General features: G+C 44.7%; 1 protein-coding gene across 1 annotated transcript in view; it reads left to right on the top strand.

The window, feature by feature from the left end:
• The first annotated feature begins 5,122 nt into the window (after window positions 1-5,122).
• The window catches only part of LOC119433419 (post-GPI attachment to proteins factor 6-like), a 32,981-nt gene continuing 14,469 nt past the window's right edge, over window positions 5,123-23,634 (top strand). The window contains 9 exon segments of the mRNA XM_037700620.2: window positions 5,123-5,312; window positions 7,185-7,350; window positions 10,805-11,018; window positions 14,388-14,515; window positions 15,725-15,999; window positions 18,400-18,601; window positions 18,603-18,747; window positions 20,390-20,521; window positions 21,495-21,700. Of these exon segments, the coding sequence (XP_037556548.1) occupies window positions 5,231-5,312; window positions 7,185-7,350; window positions 10,805-11,018; window positions 14,388-14,515; window positions 15,725-15,999; window positions 18,400-18,601; window positions 18,603-18,747; window positions 20,390-20,521; window positions 21,495-21,700 (1,550 nt within the window). The 5' untranslated portion in view covers window positions 5,123-5,230.

Raw genomic sequence — 23,634 nt, forward strand, 5'->3', positions numbered from 1 at the left:
ATTTTGCAGCCGCGCGACAGGACGCGATTAGCGGAAGAAAAAACAAAGGAGAGAGAAAAGCGAAATGAAAGAAGAAAAAAAAATCAAGAGAACGAACGAGAGGAAAGGTTGGCACAAAGAAAGAAAAGATCCCACGCGGTTGTTCGTCTGCTCTGGGACTCCAAGCGAAGCAGACGAGTTTTTGTGTCGCGGTTCGTTTCCATGGAGACCCGATCGCCGCACCGTGTGTGTCCTCGTCGCGAGTTCTACGCAGAGCTTTTCAATCATCGCAGCTGTGAAATAATCCACGTGCAACATGTCTCTAAAGTCGTCACAATTATTGATCAAAATACTGTAGTCTACCAATTGCCGCGGCATCTGCCTGTGTGCTTAGAAGGAGAAATCGGTCAGATTTGGAGGTAATTGTTGCCAATAAATACTTACATTTATTACCCATGGAGGGCGCGTGCATCTGCTAGTTTTCTGGAATTGATCAGATTACAGGGGCAGGTTTCGCAGTGGAGTTTCACTACTGCTTCGGCTGAAGCACTCTGGCTCTACGTGGGGTGCATGGGCGGCGCGCGCGCGGATTGACGTTTCCTTTCTTTTTCTTTTTTTTGCCGTTCGAAAACAAACAGCAAAAGAGTAATGACGAAACGCCGGCAATTTGGCATGGTCACGTGTCGCATGCGCAAAGGGAAAGGGCAGTTGAGGCGCACGATTACAAATATGTCTCGCGCGTGCGGTTTACGGAAAGGAACAGCGTGTTTTGTATCGTCTGGACGATGGTTGCTTCGGTTTCGTCTGCTTTCCGGTTCCAGACGCAAACGAGCGTGTACGTCAGGAAAGGCTTAAGGAAGGAAAGATAAAGGCAATGAAATTAACAGCCCAGCTGCATAAGGTGGTAATCCCGGCATCCATTTTTGGTATTTGTTTGTTTCGATCCTTGTCTTGCCTTGAATGTTTTCGTCTGTAGGTGACTATCGGCGTCGTTCATCGCCTGTTGCAATTATCGCGCAGGTTACGACTCCGCGAATGCAAATGAAGCTATTACGGCGGCGCGCCAGAAGTCGATTTGCGAAAGCAAAAAGGTGCACTACGCGCATTACGATGATAACGGCGCGAGGTATCGCGTTGTTTATGAAGGCAGAAGTTAGGAGCGCTAAAAAGGCTTGTGACATCGTGTTGATGGAACCAGGAGTATACAAAACGTAGTTACAGTATGTCAATCAGTACATCTAGTAGAAAGAAAATATATAGTGTATTCCGCATTACATATACATACTAAATAATTTCGTACGTTGTAATCGCCGAGCCCCCTCCCCACCGGCGATGCCGAAGCCAATATCATCTGAGTATCACCGCACTAATTGCAATCCGAAAACGGCGCAAGCACTTTAGTAGCACCCAAAAGCAATCCACACCAAAGGGAAAATATGCGTTCATCTTAGTCCGAGTTTGATTGAGGCTATACTGTCCAATCAAACCAGGCCCTACAAGTATACTCTACACATTCATTGTTAAATGTCAATGTGGAAAAAAAGATATAGATAGAAAGCTATGATCATAGAGGCCACTGAAGGAGGCGCTCTACGCGAAAGCGGTTGCCTCGCTTCAATTGTCATGGCTTATAGAGCTGCTCGCGTGAAATTACCGTAGGAGCGAGCCAGTAAATATCACCGGCAAGTCATAGCCATTAGAACAAGTCTTGGAAAAAAGCCAAGCGGGGCAAGAGCTAAACGCGCTAAACCGAATCGCGTTCCGTTTACCATTGGCGTTGCTCCTAACATTATACGCTACGCTGATAGATACGCTAATGTTTACTTCGTTTTAGCCCATTAGTGGCGTGGTGTCTTCTCATTCCTCTTTTTTCTCTTTTGCTTTTGGAATGGTAATTGCCAGAGTGGTTGATAATGCCCCTTGTCCAAGGCTGTATGCTGGTATATTATAGTGCTGCTGCTTTTGCGTCGGTCGCCGTGTATCGGCAACGCGTACACGTGCGAACAATGCCCTGGGAGATGGACGCGTATGCATCGTAGCGTACGTGCGGCCACACAACGCACGCCATCACGTGTTCGCTGCGTGATGGAGTGCGCCGACGGCTCCCCTCGATAGTGTGCAGCGTACGCTTCTGCCAGCGACACTTACCTGTCGATGCTATATAGCCCGTTCGCGAGCAGTGTTTACAATGCCTGCTGCCGCGAGCCCTGTGATATATACATTAGCGGTGCATGCAAGACGAAGCACTCCATGTACGTGACACTCTTTTTTTCCGTGTCCCGGCCCTCCGCCCTGAGTTGTTTTCGATGTGACGTGGGGCAGCAGCGGGATCACGCATTCTGTGTAAACAAAAACGAATGGGGGAGGGGCATAGAAAGAAAACACTAAGCCCCCTACCATAATCTCATATATGGCTTTATATATGGGAACGTACAGGTTTTGTACAAGTTAGGTTAGAGGAACAGGTTAAGTTAGGGAACATACAGGTTTGCCGTTTACATTATACGGGATTATGGATATGGTGCATACGGATTTAATAGGGTTATGAAGTAACTACGTGTATATTTTTACAGCAATAACTTTTGAATAAATAGCCATTCACGAGGTTTGGGCATTTGCCAACAAACAGGCGCAGTGATTAGATCGCTGGATGACGAGAAGCTTAGGTCAAAGACCGTGTGCCCTTGTTTTTCGGAAGAGTCATGTCTCTTCGCTTGCAGGGACGACGTCGCAGCTCTCACCTACCACGTGATCGGTCCCGTCTGCATCGCGCAAGTGGCCAACAGCAACGCGAGCAACTCGGGGACTCGCGTGAAACGCAGAGTGCGCAATAAGGCCACCAGTGGAAATGCACCGCGAAGATCATACAAATCCATCTACTAGCAACCATCAATCCCGTGGAAGCTAAGTGATCGCAGCGCCAGATTTTCCTCTAGTGATTTGTGTGGGAAACTCTATGCCGCAGACGTGGCCTCCGAGACCCCATCGTTACAACCTTGGAGGCCGCGCCGCAGACTACCACGTGCGTTCGGCAGAAAAAGGGAGTCTCGCTCGTAAATGCATATGTAAGGCAAGTCGCGCCGGCGTTCTGTGACCGCATGTTACACGCCGTTACATAGACGCTTCCTGGTGGGGATTCCGTCTGCTCGTGACTACGAAAAAGTCGCAGTTTCACCCGAAAGGCGAAGCATCGATTGCGATAGCAAATTAGTAGACAGCTATATACGAAGTAAGGATAGTAGTTTTATAGGCCGTATGAATTTGTAAGCATTCGTTTACTAACTGAATTAACAAGCCCGGTGTCACGCGCGCTTAATTAGTGAATTGTTGTTAATTAGTTGAACATGTGTTCCGATTTCTTGTGCTACTAATATCCGCCTCATCGAAAAACCTAGCTCAATGATACGAATTATGCTACCTGCCCGCAGGCTATTTCTAAAAATTCAGTAAAACTTTAAAATGAACACCCTGTATACCAGGTGTTCCTGCGGCAGATAGCACAATTATAGTCCTTGGGCTGTTCCACTCGAATAGGCGGATGATAAATCGTCGAATCGTCTTAATTGATTGATAAGAAAAAATCGCTTATAATCGCTTATTAAGTTTTTAACTATTTATCTTACGGCACACGTTGCAATTTGCAAATTGTAGCCGTTGAGATTGCAACACATATCTACTCGAAAATAATTCTTTGGATGGCGCCATTTTCCACATATACATCATCAAAGTTGCGGTAAAAATTGCACTGTCGTTCCCCCTTTTTTAACAAAACGCCATTTTATGTACTGAAGCACAAAAGTAACGACCGCCAATGTATTTCTTCGCCAAGTTCGGGAATTAATATCTAGAAACTGGTGTCATTCCAAGTGGATCCGCCTTGACAACTCCCCGGCTACAATTTGTAAGTTGCATAATGTGCCGTAAGGTAATTAGTTAAAAAAGCTAATTGGTGAATTTTTTTAATTAGTCAGTTATGCGTTTTGAATTCTCCTTCAAACAATGTCCGCCTGTCTGAGCAATCCAGCTCAAGGATTAGAATTGTGTTATCTGCCACAAGTGAATTTTTAAAAATTGATTTGTCTTCGCAGAGAGACCCGTGGTGTACGGTTTGTCCATACGCTGCCATACGCTGCCGGTCTTCACGATATTCATGAACGTTGATTACCATATGACACCGTGAAAATTTGGGGATACGTACGTCATTTTGGAGGAATGGATTATTAGATTAGTGTAAAGCGGGGAAGGGGGAGGGAGGAGGAATTTGATGTAAATTACTGCCGGGGGAGTGAGTGCACCACCAGGAGTGACTCTCAGACCAGACCTCGTGATGTAATCAGCGGGATCACAAATGCTGCAAGTCACGCTACGGTGAAAGTCACCCTGATGACTACGTAAGGGAATTGGATGTACCCATTCGGACGCCGTTCAATGAACAGCTAATCCTTGACACTTTGTCGCTGAACACCCGATCACAAGAGCTGGAAGACAGACGTGCGTGACGTCATGGGAATCTGCGCAACGGTTACTTGATGACGTGTTCATTTAGTGTCGTTTCCTTCACGCTTCGGGGCTTTCTCAGATAACGTTGGTATCGCTTTTCTGGTGAATAATATAAGGCATCCCCTCCACGAACGCCAACTAAAGTAAATGTTGCGGTGTGCGTGCTACCCTCCATGAGCGCCAGGGTCGAGCTGCACGCGCATGTCGTTGCGTAATTAGTTCCAACGAACTTCTATGGGGCACCGTAACTCGATGTGAAAGTTAAAGCGCTACATTTTTTTTCTTCCGAGATAAATGAAATTGCGTCTCGCACTAACGAGCCAGCCGCGGTAAGTTTCAAATCGCGCGCGCGCGCGTTTGCTAGCCAGCTGGCCGCGGTTACGTTTTCGAAACGGGGCTCCCGCCACCTACGTCACGCGGAACGAAGCTCCGGCCAGTTTCGGATTGCGGGAGGGTCCGCCGCGTCGTCTGCCGGAATTTTACCAGATCGAATCGCCCCCCGAAACCCGTTCGCGACGGTCCCGTTTTGCTTAAATAAACGCGCCGAAATAACGCGCGTTTCGAAAGCGCTAAACGCAGCCGAGACCGGTTTTTTTTTATCGAGACCTGGACCCTGGCTCCGGCGGCAAAACGCGCGCAGCAAAAACAAGCGAAAGCGAATGAACCCGCGTGACGACAGGGCTCTCACAAAAAGAAAACATCGCTCGGCGCACGGAGCGGAGCGGAGGGGGATGGCTGGCTAGCCGAGAAAATGGCGAACAGCTGTTCCCCCATGGAGCGGTTGCTACGGTTGTGTTGGCTTCTGCACTCCGTTCGCCTCGGAGTTCCGCTAGGTGAGTACGTAAGTCGTTTACGTCACCGTTTAAACAGCTCGCGGATGCGTGTGACAGCTCGAGCTCACAGTCGGTGCGATTTGCGGATGCAGGTTTGAGGAAGGAGAGGCGATGCATCCTTCCTCCCGCTTTTCTTTTCTTCTTCTATTTTTCTTTTCTCTGTCGTTCATTTGTACGTCGCGATCGCTCAGTGCAGCTGTGGGGTTTCGCGCGGGAAGTTGCTCGTGCTCGGGATTTCTCGTTTCGTAAAGGACGCTGCGCTCAATCGTGAGGTGCACGAGTTCGAGTTGGTTGAACGCGCTGCGCTAGTTTGAAATTGGGATGACGAAGTGTTTCTGCTGTGCGCTGGCTGAGACCAGTTGTGCAACGGCTTTAGAGAAGCAAAGAAGAAAAAAAAATAGTAAACGTTACTTGTGGCGGTATATCTGCGCTGCAACGTGGATATTTACGGCTTGTTTTGGAGTTAGGGCAGCTTCGATCGTAGTTAAGCGTGCGCACGCCTTTACAACGGGTTGAGTCCCCGTACTGTGACATGCCGTTGGTAAACCGTGTCAGCGTGAGTTTGAAGTGATCGATAGCCTTTTCATCACTCATTATAGCCATAAGCTCATTTCCGTGACGTTCTCTGAACTTGAATATTCGTGTTCGTATATGCCTCAATGTGCTCTTTCATTCACAGCGGGCTTGTTCGTACAAGGCAGAAAAGTTCCAATAATCTCACTCTCTCTCTCTCTCTCTCTCTCTCTCTCTCACACACACACACACACACACACACACACACACACACACACACACACACACACACACACACACACACACGCACACACAACAAAAAAATTCAATACTTGAACATGGTCAAGCCAGCTTGAGTGGTATATGCAAAATGTTCAGTCAATGGGCAGTCAACTAAGAATGTAACACAGTCTCATCACTGTGCATGCAGGTACTTTGCATGTGTTAAATTATGCTCTGATGTGATCAATCTGGCCTCATCTGAGTCAGTGGTAGTTTCTAAACACCACCGAAACTGCCACAATGACTGCATTGACAGCCAAAGAGTTGCACCTAGACTGCTACTGCATGGTCAGTTGCAATGTTAATTGTATTAGAGTCCATAGTGTACTGTAATACCTATTCTCTGTCTTTTCGTATAACCAGCCAAGTGTTTTGTGTCTGTATACGCCACAACATTGTTATAAAACCACTGCACTTGTCAGCGCTTGGACATACAATTGACGCCAATGAGCAAGATGGAAAGAAAAAAAAAATACAGCTGACCAGACAGCTTTCATGAAAGCTGGGCGTAGCAATGGCGGGGTGAACGTAATACAATCAACTACATTTTGCTGATCATTTATTGTGGGAATATTACCCTTGCCTGAACTAATTTCTTCATCTTCACTTCTACATTGCATTGCACCTTGCCTCACATTACTTCCTTTCAAATGCCGTCTGGTGCCACTGCTTGTATGCTGATGTCATTTAACTTGCAATGGACATTTAAACAAGACCTATCAATGACAACTTTTGCCAGTGGCATTAATAAGGGTACATTTCAATCTCCAAAGCACTTTCAAAACTTCATTAAACCCTATGACAGCACCCTTCTAAGAAATAGTATTGACTTGAATCCACAAAGCATCACACTTACTCAAAATTGGCCAGAACGTCTTCTTATAAACTACTGTAGCATGCTAGTTCCTCTGATTTCAACCAGATATTTACGATGCATTAAAAGCACCCATTTATTTAAAGAGTTACGGCAACTACATTGACTTCTATGTTCAATTATACTTTGATTCCGAGATGAAATAACCATGATGAAACTTCTTTTCTACCTTGCACTGCTGCTTACTTCCTTGGGCACTCCAGTGTACACCCCTTCAGATGCCTACCAGGAGAGCCTTCTGCGGCCATATCGGACATTCAGCGATGTGGCCATCTTCCACTTCACAGTGCCTGCTCAAACGTCCCGGGCAGCGTGGCAGTTTGTGGCCTTCATGGACGATAAGCACTGCCCTTCACAACCAGTTTACATGTCAGTACGCCTTTCATAATTGTCTGCAACCTATTTCAATTCCACTGCACAAAAAGTTTTCTTATCTCCCAGAGCTCTTCACTTACCACTGTGATGCATCAAACAAACCCGTCCCACGCCTACAAGTTTCCTAATTTTAGTGACTCGATCTAATCCACTGCTGCTTTATATATGGTGATAACATAAGAATTCAGTATATATAAGCTATGTCCACAGAACCGCACTGCTATGTACCTCCACACACTAAAACATAGTTCCAGAGAGGTGCTTATGGCGAAGGAAGTTTGTCTCCTATGTGATGTCACAGAAATGAGCAAACGTAATTGGTGGTGCTTCTGCACAAATTCTCTGAGTTGGACAGCAGTGGGTTTATTTAGGCTGTCCTGCCTATAGACTACACTTTCCTACCCTTGACTTCTAGCTTCTGTTCTAGAGTACTTATTTCAATAGATGAACAGTTATATATTTTTCACATTGCTGAACCTCATCAACAAGCGGTGATATGGAATATGATAAGCGTAACATTAAAGAGCCACTAAAGAACATTACTTTGACCGTTATTAGTAAATTGTGCGTCTGCAATAGGCAGAAAGACCACTCTTACCATGAGATGACGATCGGTACGCCAGAGAAGATGCAAGAATGGAAAGTGTGGTGGCGACGCCATGCTGAAGTTATTGCATCACTTCAGTCGTGTATTTTGACTGCATTTGTTTGGATGTAGTTAGTTCTTTACCAGTGAAGGACTCATGACATTCAAAGGGAACCGAAGGCTCAGCTTAGCAAATTTCGAGAAGCTTAATTCATCACTGAAACAGCCTAAGTGTTATGAGAAAGTATCTTGAAATCTATCACCTCGTACTCATGTATCGCTGTCAAGGTTTCATCGCAAACTATTTAAAAGAGAAAGGTTTGCCTTTGGCTTCTCCAGTAATAATCTACCCTTTATTGCCAAATGAATAAAAAGAAAAGGTTTTGAAAGAGTGATATATCAGTTTAGGCAGATTTAGTTTTGCTATTTAGTGTCTTTAGGGACTGCAGATAACACGTAGGTGGAGGAAATAGACAGTTCTAGTATAGTATTTTTCACTTTACATAATTTACAAAGCAAGTGCCCTACAGGACGCTACTTTTATTGCATACCCCTTGAAGGTCTTTGGATGGATGGATGGATGGATGAGGCTGAACCCTTTAAATCGGGCGGTGGCATACGCCACCTAGCCATGGCTATTAACATAATTTGTACTTTGTGGTGGGTGAAATTTCACCCCTGCCTTAATTTTATCCACCAATCAGATAACCTCTGTTTGGTTATTTCTACCCGCTTAAAGTCTATTTTGCCTTCACTGTCCCTAAACCCCAATGCTTTGAAAAAATCAGCCCCGTTGCCTTGCACTGTAGGGTTAAGCCCCTTACAGAAAAGTATGAGGTGTTCAGCCGTTTCCTCTTCTTCTCCACACGCACAGCACAACGTATCTATACCTTGGTACTTGACTCGGTACATCTTAGTCCGCAATACTCCCGTCCTGGCTTCAAACAACAAAGAGCTTCCCCTAGAATTATCGTAGATATTTTCTTTGGCAATTTCTTGCTTGAAAGTTCGGTATGTGCCCAGTGCTGATTTCGTCTGCATCCCTGTTTTCCACAGACCCCTCTCTGTTTCCTTAACCTTTTTCTTAACCGCTGTTTCCTGGTTTGCACCCCTCCTGCAGTCCAAATATTTGATTGACAGTTTTCTGGTCAGCTTCCTCCATTTTGTATCAACATTCCTCATGTACAAATAACTGAAAACTCTCCTTGCCCACCGCTTTTCTGCCATCTCTCTCAATCGCTCCTCAAATTCTATCTTGCTGCTGGCTTCCCTGCACTCGAATGACGTCCATCCCATGTCACCCTGTACCCCTGATTTGGTGTATTTCCGTGTGCTCCCAGAGCCAGTCTACCTACCCCTCGCTGCTTAACTTCCAACCTTGCTCGAACCTCTGATCTCATGCACAGGACCGCATTGCCAAAAGTCAAACTAGGGACCATCACCCCTTTCCAAATCCCTCTCACCACTTCGTACCTATTGTAATTCCACAGTGCCCTATTTTTCATCACAGCTGCATTTCTGCTACCTTTAGCCGTCACATATTTTTCATGTTCCGTTAGGTACTCAGCCCCATTGTTTATCCACACTCCAAGATATTTGTACTTATCCACCACCTCCAGCGTAACCTCCTGTATCCTATGCTCGCTGCCCTGATTATCATTAAAAGTCATGACTGCCGATTTTTCTTTACTAAACTTCAAACCTAAGCTATCTCCCTCTTTACCACAGATGTCCATTAATCTCTGCAAGTCTTCCTTGCTGTCAGCCATAAGTACAATGTCATCTGCATACATCAGTCCTGGTAATGACTGTTTAATCCATTCTCCCTGCTTGAAATAGGAAAGGTTGAAGCCAAGTCCGCTCCTCTCTAATTTTTTCTCTAATCCTTGTAAATACAGCATGAACAACAGAGGTGACAGAGGGCACCCCTGCCTAAGCCCCTGCTGTATCTCTATAGGCCCAGATATCTTGTTTTCCCATTTTATAAGCACCCTGTTACTTTTATAGATATCTTTTAAAAGATTTCTTACTCCATCTTCCACCTCTAGAGTGCCCAGTATGTCCCACAAATCCTTTTGGATTACACTGTCATAGGCTCCCTTGATATCCAGAAAGGCAAGCCATAGGGGCCTGTGTTCCTTTTCTGCTATTTCAATACACTGTGTCAATACACTCTTTAGTTAGGAGGCAGGGCACCACCTAGTGTCTCATGTTGAACCTGTCCAAGCCAAAATTATACATGAGCACTCATGCTGTTGTTTCCTTGTTGACACATCTCATACGGTTTGCAGACGCCATAATCGCTGAACAATCTCAGAAATTTGATGGGCTAGCCACGCATAACTTGCGTTTCAGTTGAGCTTAGAGAAAGTGAAAGCTAAATGCACCATTTATTGATGATCGATGTTAGTGAAAATGAGGTCATTTCGACATTTCTCACTGAAGTCGGAGCCAAGAGCACCACCATGCTAGACAATTTTATTTCTTACACGTAAACACTACATATGTTAAACTGGCCAACTAGTGTACTTTAGGATAGTGTATGTAAGCCACTTAAACCGAATATCGTATCAGGTATTGAAAAGAAATAAAAAGATGCAACTTCCTGTTTGAAGGTCCTACTAGAAGAGAAAATAAAAGATGATGATGTGATGAACATCAAATCAGCCATTGCTACAAGATGGCCAGCTTCTGTGTTCTTTTATAACACGGAGCATATGCAGTGAAGAGAACACTATTTCTTGATGTTTATAAGCTGTTCAGGTTTGCCTTGGGAGCCGTGCGCTATTCTGCAATTCTCTAATCAGTTCACAGCCGCAGGAGTTGCTGAAGTCAGTCCACTGTTTTTGTTCTGTTTTGCAGCTACCTCAGGCATGGCAGCTATCCTGTGGTGGCAGCAGACAACAGCTCTTTTCCCGCTCATACACACCTTCCGAGCCAGTCCCTGTATCACCTCAAAACAGAGACCAAGTTTCAGCCCACGGAAATGCCCGAGTTCCACGTGCTCAACCCACTGCCTGGCAGCTGGTTTGTCATAGCCTTTCTTAAGGAGTCGAGCCGGCAGATCAAGCAGCAGGTATTCAGTGCCTCGTATTATTGATGCACATACTCATGCTTTAGCGATATGCCAGGCCCGTGCTAGCCCCCCCCCCCCCCCCCCCGAAATTTGATCTTTCCATGCTTTAACGGTAATAATTACTGAAAAATAGGTGCTTTCCTCAAATAGTTAAGGCCTTCAAAAAGTGCCCCCCCCCCCCCTCCGAAAAAAATAAAAAAATTACTGGCTACGGGCCTGGGCTGTGCTAATACTGAGACCGAATCAAATATGACTCGAACGGTCCCAGAATCGAATCAAATATCTAATAGTTGAAGAATAATGAGTAGCCTTTTTCATTATTATTAACCCTAGAAAAACACCATTCCACGTCAAGGAAAATTAGCACAGCATGGCCACCTTTACTTCTAGCAATGGCGAGAGCATTTGAATCTAAAAGAACAATTGAATGTTGCTTGTGTTATAATTGATTGATATAATAATTAAATAATTAGTAGTTGGTTTGTTGAGCTGTCCTCAGCTAAAACTTTGCTTCGGCATATCAAGAACGCCGCTATGGGTATTGCGTTGAGCTTTCCGCGCCTAAGTCAGCATTTTGAAGTTTCAAGCTCAGCTTATCAAAACTTTTCGCTTTCTAGGGTTAAACAGCGTTCCCACCCTAACATTTACAACATTAGCATGTTTATGTCACTCTACACTGCACATTATGAAGCGTAATTTATTGAATGCACAATATAACATAAGGACAAATATTCAGTTCGTTTGCAAAGTTTGCACTTTTCTGACTGTATGTACATGTGTGTTATCAAAACAGGTGTTGCAAAATGGAATTTTAAAATGCAGTCCTGGTGAGCCCCAGCTGCTCCTGAAAAAGCTGAAGGAATTCTGCAGTCATAGTGCCCTAACTAGTACAGTTTGGTTTTCTATTTAAAGGGACACTAAAGGGAAATGCTGAATCAGTTCTGGCTGATGAAGTAGTGTTCCTTCAAAACTCAAACTTTGGTAATTTTGTGCTAATACAGTAAAAGCTCGATGATACGAATCTCACGGGGTCACGAAAAATATTCGTATTAGCCGAAATTCGTATCATCGAACCACAATTAAAACTACTGTCGAATCTCAATAATTCGAACTCGAAGGGGCCCGAAAATTTGTTCGAATTAAAAGGACGTATTTTTGAAGTATTCGTGCACCATAGCACGATGCACGAACGGTGCGAGTCGTGAAATATCGCGGCGCGCAAGCGCATAGCAAGCAGCGGGCCACGAAATTGCCCACGCCGGCTAACGGTCGCTTCCCGATAACGACAGAAAACGAAGCTTCAGGGAGCGAGCGGGCAGGTGCCGGCACACGGGTGCGCGCGGAGACCGTCGAAGGTGAGGGAGGAGGGCGGCAAGGAAGCGGATTTGGCCGCGTCAACTCCGCCGCTTCGGTGGCTCCCCTCGCCCTCCCTCTCAACTCCCTCGTAGCCCTCTCACCTTCGACTCCGTGCACACATCTCCGTGCGCACTTCTCCGTTGCGCGCCCGCCGCCGTGCTGGCGCCAGCTTATTTTAGCCGCCCCCTGAAGTTTTGTTTTCTGCCGTTATCGGGAAGCGGGCGTGACAGTTTCGTTGGCCCGACTGTGCCTCCGCCGCTGCTTCCCTCTGCGCTGCTGCCGCAGCGTGCAAGGTCAACATGTGACTAGAAAATAGAGGAGAAGGGTTCACTGCTATTTTATCCGCGTGGCTGAGACGTTGGCACTAGTGTGTGCTAGAATACGGTTGTCTAGAACACTCTGGTCGGCACGTACACGCTTGTTCCGGCGCGATGCAGAAACGGCGACCTTGCAATTTGAGAGAGAAGGAAATTTCCGCCGCGGGTTCTTTTTTTTTTTTTTTTTTCCCCGTTCCTTCGCGCGCGGCATTGAGGGGTCTCTCCTGAGCTTTTGCTCTATGGCGGTGTCAGAGCAATGCCGGTCGGAGGCGCCGCCGCGTGATTTGGCGCGCTGCTAAGAGCATTGTCGGTGCGCGGTATGTTCGAAATAAGCGTGTCCGAATTCGCTTGCTTCGCGTTGACGTTGAACGAAAGCACATTTTTCATGATAGTCTCGCTGTGCAACAATTGTGCTCAGTGTTGACGTTGCGAGGCCTAGCTCCTTAGCCAACTCCGTCCGCTTCCTCTTGGGATCCTCATCGACTTTTCGAAGAATGTCTAATTTCTCTTTAAAGGAGAGTGCTTTCCGCTTGCGAGACATAGCTCGCTGCGACTAGGCAAAATGGCGCAAACACGAAGAACGAGGCCCGAAGCGCAGCAGCCACTCCATCTGACGGCTCGCAGAAAAGGAGGAAAAGTACAAAAGCACCAAAAGCGCCACCACTTCAAACTCTTCGTGCCCAGTCGCGGAGTCCCCGCTGTCCGGCGCCGCGCCTCCGCACCAAAAGAGAAGGAGAGAAAGCGCGTGACTGTGCGCTGTTCTCTTTCGCAGCCGTCGGTGAGGCGGCGTTTATTCGTATCAACCGACGCAGGCTGAAAATCGATTCGTAACAACCGTTCTCTAGCACGTTGCAAAGTAATGGGGCTCGGCCGGGACCACAGAAAAATTCGTATCATCCGGAAATTCGTATTAGCCGTGATCGTATCATCGAGCTTTTACTGTAGGTTGATTACTTGAAAAGGAAATGAAGGTCAAGTTGTATTTTTTGAATCTCATGGGGAAATCCCAACAATAGGACGTCATTTTAAGTCATAGATTTAAAAGTACAGTCAAACCTTGTAATAACGAAGTTGCATCTGACACAAAAAAAGCTTTGTTGTATCCGATATTCGTTATAAATGTATATATGTTACACTGTAATAACGGTGAAACATTTCTTGTTTGCTTCGTTATATCCGATAATTTGTTATATCTGTGTCTGTTATATCGAGGTTTGACCATATTTTTTTTCTTGGTATTTCGGCCGTTGTCTCAGTAAACGTTCTCGAAACTTCCAAAGTTCAGTCTTTGGCGGATTTAGAATACATTGAAGTTCATATTTAGCAATAAAAGAATTCACTGTGCTTGAGCAGTTGCCATGAAAATTCTTGACGTCACGACAAGCTTGTGCAGGAATTTCAAGGCAGTGTCGCTAGCTGTCTTTCGGTTTTGCATATTTTTTGGTTTACCAAGACCTTTTTTAAGCCAGGAGTGGCTTTTTTGGTATTCCAAAGGGGGTAATTTACTAATACAACTCGAATTATATTTCCATTTAGTGTCCCTTTAAAGAGTTTACCAAACTGTACGTTGTGGCAATGAAGCCACATTACAATCTATGGTCTTATTGGTTCACACTTTCTTACATCACTTCTTTTGCTTTTATTTCTTTCATCATTTTGTAAGACTGGCAGTGTTCCATCTTTTCACTTATTTCAGGGAATTCACCGTAGCTGCCAGTACAGCCTAGGAAGTATGGCGGCATGGACGCACCACCATGAGGTCATACTGCTCAATGTTGGCATGCACCTCAACGTTACTTCGCCACCTCAGCTGACTGTGTTCAAGTGAGTGAGCGTTTTGTCAGCCAGTACTCAAAGCTTAACCTTTTGCTACTAACCCTGTACCTTGCACCACATTTGAGAAATGGCAGTGCACTCCAAACGGGCCGCGAAACGTATTGCTGTTCCAGTTATGTTTTATGTACTTTGTTTTTAATTTTTATTCACAGTGCATGCAGAAACAGGATAACTAAAGCAGCAATGCATTTTGTTATTCTTGTTTTTTGAAATTGGTGCAAGGTGGAAAGTTTCCAGCCAAAGGTTCTGCCTTGGACAGTGGTGGACCTCAATTCTGCAATTACAACATGCCCCCTAGAGTCTATAATAAAAGCTTTTAATTAGCTAGGTGTTGTTAATTACCGTGTTGGTGTTTATTGTACAAATGATGATGCCCACCACTGATGTAGTGCTAATACTGCAATTTTGTCTCGAATCCTCTGTTATTAATAATCTGAGAGAGGCAGTCATTGCAGAATCATGCAGTATATTGCACCCTGAAAAATTGCGTAAGCTGCAGCTGTTTTATGTATAAATGTCACATGTACATTACGGTCCACTGTCAAACAGAACACCGATTTATAGTATGTGGCTAAAAGTTACAGCTCATATATGGCATGAAGGCATGTAGACTATTTGTAATCCTATATAGATGTTAGTCTAACGCACCCTATTAGCTCCCTCCCCCTTTTTTTTTTTTCAATACAGTAGAAGTGTTTCATTTATATTGACGCTATTACTGGCCAGGTGTTCCCTTTAAGAGTAGGGTATACTGTACATCGAAAAAACCATACTGTTTGGATTATGGAAGTCATGAAAAGCATAAAGCTTAAAGTATCTTCACCACTTGTCCTGTAATTTAGAATAAAGGTGTCGAGATCGTACAGAGAAATCGACACTGCATCTTTCAATTCTAGGGTGAATGTGTTGACTGCAAAAATGTTGTTGCGGATGCCATCCTCTGAAAACTGTGGAGTTACTGCCGTGGACAAATGAAACTACAACAATAAATATTGAGATCGATCAGAAGCTAGAACACATTGCAGGTTCACAAGATTGCTGTTGAGGTTGATGAAATGTTAACTTTTATTCTATCATTTCTTTAATTTCTATAAAATGTGTACATGTGCTTATCCACATGGTATGTTGTTGTTTATATAAATGCCATGGGTAATTCTGATTTACCAGATAATTTTTTTTTCTTCTGTTCCCACGCAGAGTCTACGTTCCTGACGGTGCATGGCAACTGCTAGTGAGGATATCAGGTTGCGTCAACATCTCTTCAAATTTCTCCTCATTCAAAGGCAAGGCCGTTGAGCCTTGCGTACGAAAGTTTGCGCTGCGTGCGAGGGCCCTCCCGTACGCGGAAAACGTTAACGTCACCGGAAGCGACTTCTACAGCATCGTTCCGCAGCCAGAGGTGGAAGCATATTACTACATTGCCGTTGCTGCCGACACGCACGTGGGGTACTCTATTGTTGCTGACATAAAAGGTACGTGCAGAAGAACGTTTGCAGGTTATGCGGGATCAGGCTACAGTGGAACCCACTTATAACGATACCGTTTTTAATGTTACGTCAAATATAACAATGAGCAGCTAATGCACCTTCAACTTTTGTATGTGTTCTATGGTGAAATAAGCCACTTACCACAATGCTCCAATGCAGCATTATCGATTATAACGATTAAGTCTGCCTACTGGTTGTGTGCGAAATACCTACTGGTGTTGTGAAAAGAAAAGGAATGCAGAATCCCTGACAAAAAAAAAAAAAAAGTGAGACACTGCATTGGTCACACCTTTGCCACACCCGCCTTGGGGCTGTGCACCCTGCATTGCTACCCTGCTGCATCGCCCTACGCATCGTTGACCTCGTGCCTCTCTCCCTTCCACCTCTCCGGCGTCAGCGCAGTCGACTCACGTGTGGGAGAAGGAGGAGGAAGAAAGGAGAGGGGTGCGCGTAGGCGTAGGGCGATGCGACTAAGACGTGCAGTGCAGGGTGCGGGACACAATGGCGAATGTAGTGAAGGTGTGGGGAACGCAGGTGGATGTGACGGTTCACATATCTTAAAAAATTCTTTTCTCTCGAATTTTGTGTTTCTTTTCTTTTCTGAGCAGACACCCAGTAGCCAGATTTAATTGTTATATCCAATAATGCAGCATGAAAGCATTGTAGTAAACGGTTTATTTTACCATAGAACATGCATAAAGGTAGGTTCACGGCGCGGCAGCTTGTCATTGTTACGTGAGACTGTACTTCTTTCCCTCTAATTCAAATCTTTGGATGTTTATCCCCTCTGCTTTTTTCATGCAGCCCAGTTATAACAATGGGATTTTCTTGGCACTTAAATATTGTTATAAGTGGGTTTGACTGTAGTCGGTACAGTAGAATTTCATTATAGCAAAGTCACGCCTGACATGAAAATTCCTTCATTGTACTCTATATTTGTTACAAGTGCGATGTCTGTGACGAGTCAGAAAATGGGTTTTTTGTCGATTTTGTCAGCCCATCAACAGCTTACCATGCCGATACATGGCATGTAAACAATGCTAAACTATAAACACATTTTGCACGATAAACACATTTTGCAACATTGCAATTGGTGTGATCACACAGGATCGACCTGTTGGCTTGCTGACTGCAGGCCAGCCAAGTTACTGGCCAAAATGTGCATCCGCATCTAGAATCTGCCATGTTAAAGTTGCTTTTGCTGAGTATTTGGCCTTTTTGCTACCAGAATATGAATTTTTAGCTGCAAGTCAAGAAATATGTGCTGCACTGTTACTGATATTGCCTTGTATCGTGCATTTTCAGTTTCATTATAACCGTAGAACATTTATCTAAATGAAGCTTGGCCAACTAAATTTTACATTTGCATTGTTATATCAGATGGTTTGTTACATCTGTGTTCATGACTATATGGACTCGTGTAAGGGCAGCACTTTTTTTTTTTTTCACAATTTTGAGAAGGTGTGGTTCTTACACAGAATCGAACCTTTTGGTCAAAATTGTGCCAGCGCAGCCGGCGACTTGTGCACACCCAGAATCCCCAGAACGCAAAATTTCCGTGGGCCTCCTGATCTGAGAACTCGTTACTGTTGGCCCTGTCCGTGGTCAAACCGTGCGGCGCCGATGACCGCACAGAGCAATGCTGCGTTATGTGATCTGCATTCCCTGCTTTTACAGGTCATTTCGTAGTAGAGGCGTTATACTGTACTATAAGCAGATCTTTGCATGATTAGTTGCAAGCACTGAAATACTGGTTACATGCTGCAGAAGTTAACTAAAAACTGATGCAGCATGGTTTGTTTTACTAGGAACTGATCTTAAGAAAATTATTTGTGGCAAATTGTGTGATTCTGCCACTTCAGCTGTGTGGGATTGCTTCTAGAATGAAACATTACTTTCATGATAAATGGCCATGTAAACATAGCTAATGCATGATGTTGCACCAAATAAATATAATTACTTAAGGCAGTATGTTGCAAGTGCGGAGTTGAAGTCATATCCATTTAGCAGAAGTCCTGAGATTATTATTTCTGGATATCCATCCCCAAAATGTCCTACAAAATGCATGTTTAGTTATTCGGCAATGTAATGCGGATGTCTTGTCATAAACGGAACTTGCTATTTGCCATGACAACTTCTTACAAGTTCTATGAAGCTTAAACAAACCAGGTGTTCTGTTATTGAAAGCTGTTTCAACAAGCTGCCTTTTCTAACAGTGGGAAATAGCTTTCATTTGCAATATCTTTTTCTCGGTGTGAGCATTATTATTTCCTTTAAACTCTTTTAAACTTGAGAAATCCCACTTCTCAGTTTTGCAATGTTTCGCTGCCCTTCTGCTAGTGTTCCAAAAGCCTCTTAACGCTCTTGAGCAATATCTTACTACAGACTGCCCAACACCATGGCACTTCCCAAACCGCAAATCGAGCCGACAGCCACGCCATTTGACCTCCGGTTTCAACGAGTCGGACTCCAGCAACGAGACCTCGTCCAATCAGACGGCGTCCACCCTATCCGCCGTCAGCCAGCTGCACGAGGATCACCAGAAAGTGGCGGCGGATCCCAGCGCCACCGTGACCACGACTCCAACGGAGTTTCAAGGCCCACACGGCCCACTTTGTGAAGGAGATCTTGGGAGAGCAGGGCATACTGGCCGCCATGCAAGGATGCCTACCGATGATACCTCTGACACGGATAAAACATGCGCAGGACTTCTTAGACTCTTTCCTGGTGCAGGTATGTGATGAGATTTTCTTGTTTGTTCACATATTAAAGGGACACCTTAAAGAAAAATGAATTGACCGGTATTAGTAAATTGCCCTTCTACGATAAAAAAGAAATCTACTCTTACTGTGAGAGGATGCTTAATAAGCCGAAAAAAAGAAGAAAAAAACACAGCAACAGAAGGCAATGCTGTCCTAAAGTTTCCGCACGAGCTTTCCGTGACGTCGTGGATTTCGACACCGTTTGCTCGGGCCTAGCTGATTTTTTATCGTAAAAGTGTACTACATTATATTCAAAGGAACTATAGATTACATATTTTTAAAGCTATTACTGTGCTACATTGACCTAAATACAAGAAAATGCATTGAAATCCATGATGTCATGCTGATGTACCATTGCTGTGACTTCGGTGCGAAATTTTCAAGAAATGGAGGTTTGGCCTTTGGTATCTCTTCTAGCAATCGACCTTATCGAGAAATTAGCGAAAATAGAGTTTTTTAAACAATGCATAATCAGTCTAAACTGATTTAGTGTCTCTCAGGAGTGTCCCTTTAAGCATGATAGTGCTGCATCGTGATGTTGACACGAGCGACCCTCTGATCCAGTAGACTGATCCAGTAGTGATCCAGTGGTGATCCAGTAGTGATCTAGTAGACTGATCGAAAGAGCCTCTTTCTTCAGGACACATGACATTGTATGCAAGACTACGGCCCAACGTTGGCAACTGCCAAGCTGAATTAAGCAAAGCATAACACGAGGGTTCTTTGTTCACTATGGTATTTAAAGGGACACTAAAGAGAAAAACGATTTCTTCTATATTAGTAAATCACCCCTTCCACAATGCCAGAGATCCCACTCTTACTGCGATAAAACGCTTGGTAGGCCAGAAAAGGGGTAAAATCAAAGGCGGATGGCGACTCTGCCTTGAAGTTCCTCACCAGCCCGCCGTGACATCACGGATTTTTACGCCGTCTGCTAGGGCGTAGGTAATTGTTTAGTGGTGAAGATCGACTACACTGTGTTCTAAAGGAGCCAAAGGCTGAACATGGCAAGTTTCGAGAACTTTTGCTGAGCCAGCGTCGCCAAAATGTGAAAAATTACTTTGAAATCCGTGACGTCACACCGACATACCGGCGTTTCGGGTTTCGGCACGAAAATCAAAAAATGAAACTTTGACCTTCATTTTCTCTTCTAATAAACAACTTATAATCGCAAAATTAACGACAACAGAGAGTTTTCAAACGCTGCATTATCAGTCTAAACTGATTATTGTTTCGCTTTAGTGTCCCTTTAAAGCTGTCATTAAACAGTTAGTAGTTGGTGCTTGTCTGTCCCCACCCTTTCTCTCTTTTACATTCATTATGTTGTGCCAAGTGAAATAGTGTATAGCAAACCCTAATACCATCTTGTCTGAGGACAAGTCTGTTTTGGTTGTGAAACGTACCGTTGGCATACTACCACTGCTTTGTCTCTGGTGTTCTTGTACTCTGTAAACGGTCATACATGCAAACAGGCTGAAAATCTCTTATTTTAATTTGCCCAGCATGCAGCATTTGTACGTGGTACTAGTGTGGTCCCATGCATGCCGTTTTCTTGTGAAATCGTGCAGGAATTGTGCCGAGCTCTTCAAGGCTTTCGTATAATTTTTTTCTAGGGACCAGAGTGGTTTTCGTCATGGCTTGGCCTCACAGATGCATTCCCAGTCGTGGTCGGCCTGCAGCTGGAACCATTTGTGGACATTGGAGGCACGCTGCAGACAAAGATACATCTAGACAGCATGGTCAAGGTAATGGGGCTCCTCTTGACCTGTCACTCACCGCGATAGCCGAGTGGCTATGGCATTGTGCTGCTCAGCTCGAGGTCACAGGTCTGATGCTGGCTGCGGTGGCCGAATTTCGATGGGGTCGAAATATGAAAATGCTCACGTACTTAGATTTAGGTGCGCATTCAAGAACCCTAGGCGGTCGAAATTGATCGGGAGTAGCCCCCCGCTACGACGTACCTTGTTATCAGATTGTGGTTTTGACATGTAATACCTCAGAATTTATTTTAATTATTTTTTTTTTCCTCTTGACCTGTCGTTGCACAAGCATGACAATAACAATGTCTCTGTGCAGCGTGGAAATGTTGTGAACTTTGATGTTATAGTTCAGTAATGAACCTGGTGTAGAATATACTCTTTCTGGATTTAAGATTAGCTTCCTTGCCATGTTTACGACTGCTTTCAATTACGCTATTCTCCAGCTGTATTGTTGCAAACCGCAAACTTGGAGTCACTAGCCAACAGAATAAAGAAATTTTTGCCAACTTTACTCCGGAAAGCTTTGAATACAGCCGTGAGACTACATAGTCATGTACGCATCTAGGATTTCCCGACATAAGCACAACTGTTACGTAAAACCACTATTTGTATGAAGCAATGCCTTCAAGTACTCGTTTTTTTTTCCCCCGAGAACAATCTCCGATTGCAATGCATTGCCGAAAAATTCTCATTAATTGCAGCCACTTGTTTGGCATACTTTTGTTGACTGTCTTGTTATCTTTTCTGACTGTTGATATTTCTGTGTATTTACTTTTTGTTTTTTGCCTATCTGTGCTCATCTTGTAGCTGTCTCCTACTAGGACATTATGACTTCAGTGTTGTGAAAATAAATAGCAAAGCAAGAGTACAACCATAGCTTCTTTCTGAGCAGTATGCTCAGTCTTAGGTACAGGCAATTTCCTTATGTGCTTAAATTACTCATTTTTACTCCTTTCAGAATCTAACAACCCAAGTGGTCATTGTGAACATCTGCATACACCACAATAGCCCGCCGCCGTACCTGTCGGGACGCATCCAGTGCCCCCCGGGACTCGCGTTAACCGTTGCCACAAACGACAGTTTGGTGGCAATCAAATACTTCCCTTTTCCGGAGCCTGGCACTTGGTTCCTGTCATTTACGGCAGCATGTTTCAACGATTCCAGGTTAGTGGCCTTGAAGAGCTTCGGCGCTCCTCTTAAGTCCAAGAGCACTGGGTATGATAGTATTTACGAGGGTTGTTCTAAGAGTAAAGCAACAAAAGCCCTCAGAGGCAAATTTATCCTCCTGTTAGTCATGTTTTCTGCTTCTGGAGCTGCAAACGAGCACAGTAGGAAAACACCACTGATAGATAAAGCACGTGTTGCATCAGCTCGACGAGCCATTGGTTGTGAGATGGCTCCACTAACGATATCATTTAAAGTGGAACTCGCAACAAGAAATTTGTCATCAACTCATTGAAGTGTATTCGATGCTTCCACGAGAAAGCTTGCTTCATGGTGTGGACCTTGCTTGGTCAAGCATTGTGAAGCATGTTTCGAATTGCTCTATGCTTCTGAGCATTGTGTGTGTCGGTAGGGCTTAAGAAGTATATGAGACAGCAAAATGGCAAATTTCCTCTCTACTCTGTGATTTTTGTTGGACTGGCCCGGCAGTGTATGTTACTCTCTGCAATTTATGTCAGACTTGCAAAGTTTGACGATTACTGAGTACTGCAACTGTTGGCTTTCAGGAGTAATTTTGTTAGTTGTGCTATTGGGTTAGTAATTGTTAGGAGAAATTTTTCCAGCACAAGTAAGTACATTTAGCATTATCGTTTTAGCAGAATACTAGTGCAGAGCCACTAACTATAACACTCATCGTGACATATAATGCTGTGCTCAACCAATATACAGTTGAACGCACTTAGTATAACAATATCCAAGCGCCAGGAAAATTTCATTGTTATAACTGATAATTGTTGTAACTGGGTTGCACGAAAAAAGCAGAGGGTGCAAACATCCCAACGTTTTATACCACTATAGCATTACCAGGTTTAAAAATAGGTACTTGGATATAACAGCCAATGTACTGTCAACTTTTGTACTTGTTCCTATGGTGGAATAAACCGCTTACTACAATGCTCCCCTCGCCACATTATCAGTTATAAGCAATTAACTGCTGGTTGTGTGTGCTGAAAGGAAAAAAAGAGGCAAAATCCCTTAACAGCCGCGTCCTGCCTGTGCACTCACTTTTGTTGTGCAGCACACCCTGCATCTCGCCCTGCGTATCGCCGACCTGTCTCCCTTGCACGTTATTATTAATCCCCCCACACCTTCCCCAGGGATTTTGCGTTCTTGTTTGTCCATCTTTCGGCGCACACACCCAGTATCTGGATTCAATTGTTATAGCTGCAAACGTGGGTGTTTAATCGTCGCCGCGCGCCGCCGAACGCTGCATGTGCGAGTGAAAGGGAGCGAGGGACGCGCGCTTTCACGGGGAGTGAACGCACGGCGGAGAACAAACGCGCGTTCTGTGCCGTGCTCCCTTAAGGGCTGCAGAAGTAGGCGTCTCTTTCCTCCTTTACAATCACCATATATGTAGAGCAAACGCGCCTTCTTCTGACGCACGAAAGGCCGTGGGGGGGGGGGGGGGGGGGGCAGGGAAGGGAGGCGACGTTTAGCTGCGGCACCAAGTGCCTATTTATATCAGAGGCTCCGGCAACAGTCACCAACGCCGCACGCATTTTGTGCGAACGCGGGCAAAACGCCGACGGCGTCGACAACAGTGCTGTGTGTTGCCGGTGCTGCTGCATGTCCAAGTTTGTACAGCGGACAAAACTACTATCCTTACTCCGTATAGCTCTCTACTAAGTTGCTATCGCAATTGATGCTTCGCCTTTCGGGTGAAACTGCGACTTTTTTCAACATAGAATGCACACAACAGTTTAAGTGTATCGGCTGTTCATTGTTTTATCCGATATATTGTTCAAACCGGCATCGCTATAAGTGGGTTCAGCTGTATTATCGGACATTAGCAGAGCCTATGAAGAAGATTAAGAAGTTGACTTTGCCGAGGCGCTATTTTGCATCTAAAATTTTGTTTCAAATAAACGCATTTC

Source organism: Dermacentor silvarum, chromosome 11 (assembly GCF_013339745.2).
Source record: "Dermacentor silvarum isolate Dsil-2018 chromosome 11, BIME_Dsil_1.4, whole genome shotgun sequence".
Classification (NCBI taxonomy): domain Eukaryota; kingdom Metazoa; phylum Arthropoda; class Arachnida; order Ixodida; family Ixodidae; genus Dermacentor; species Dermacentor silvarum.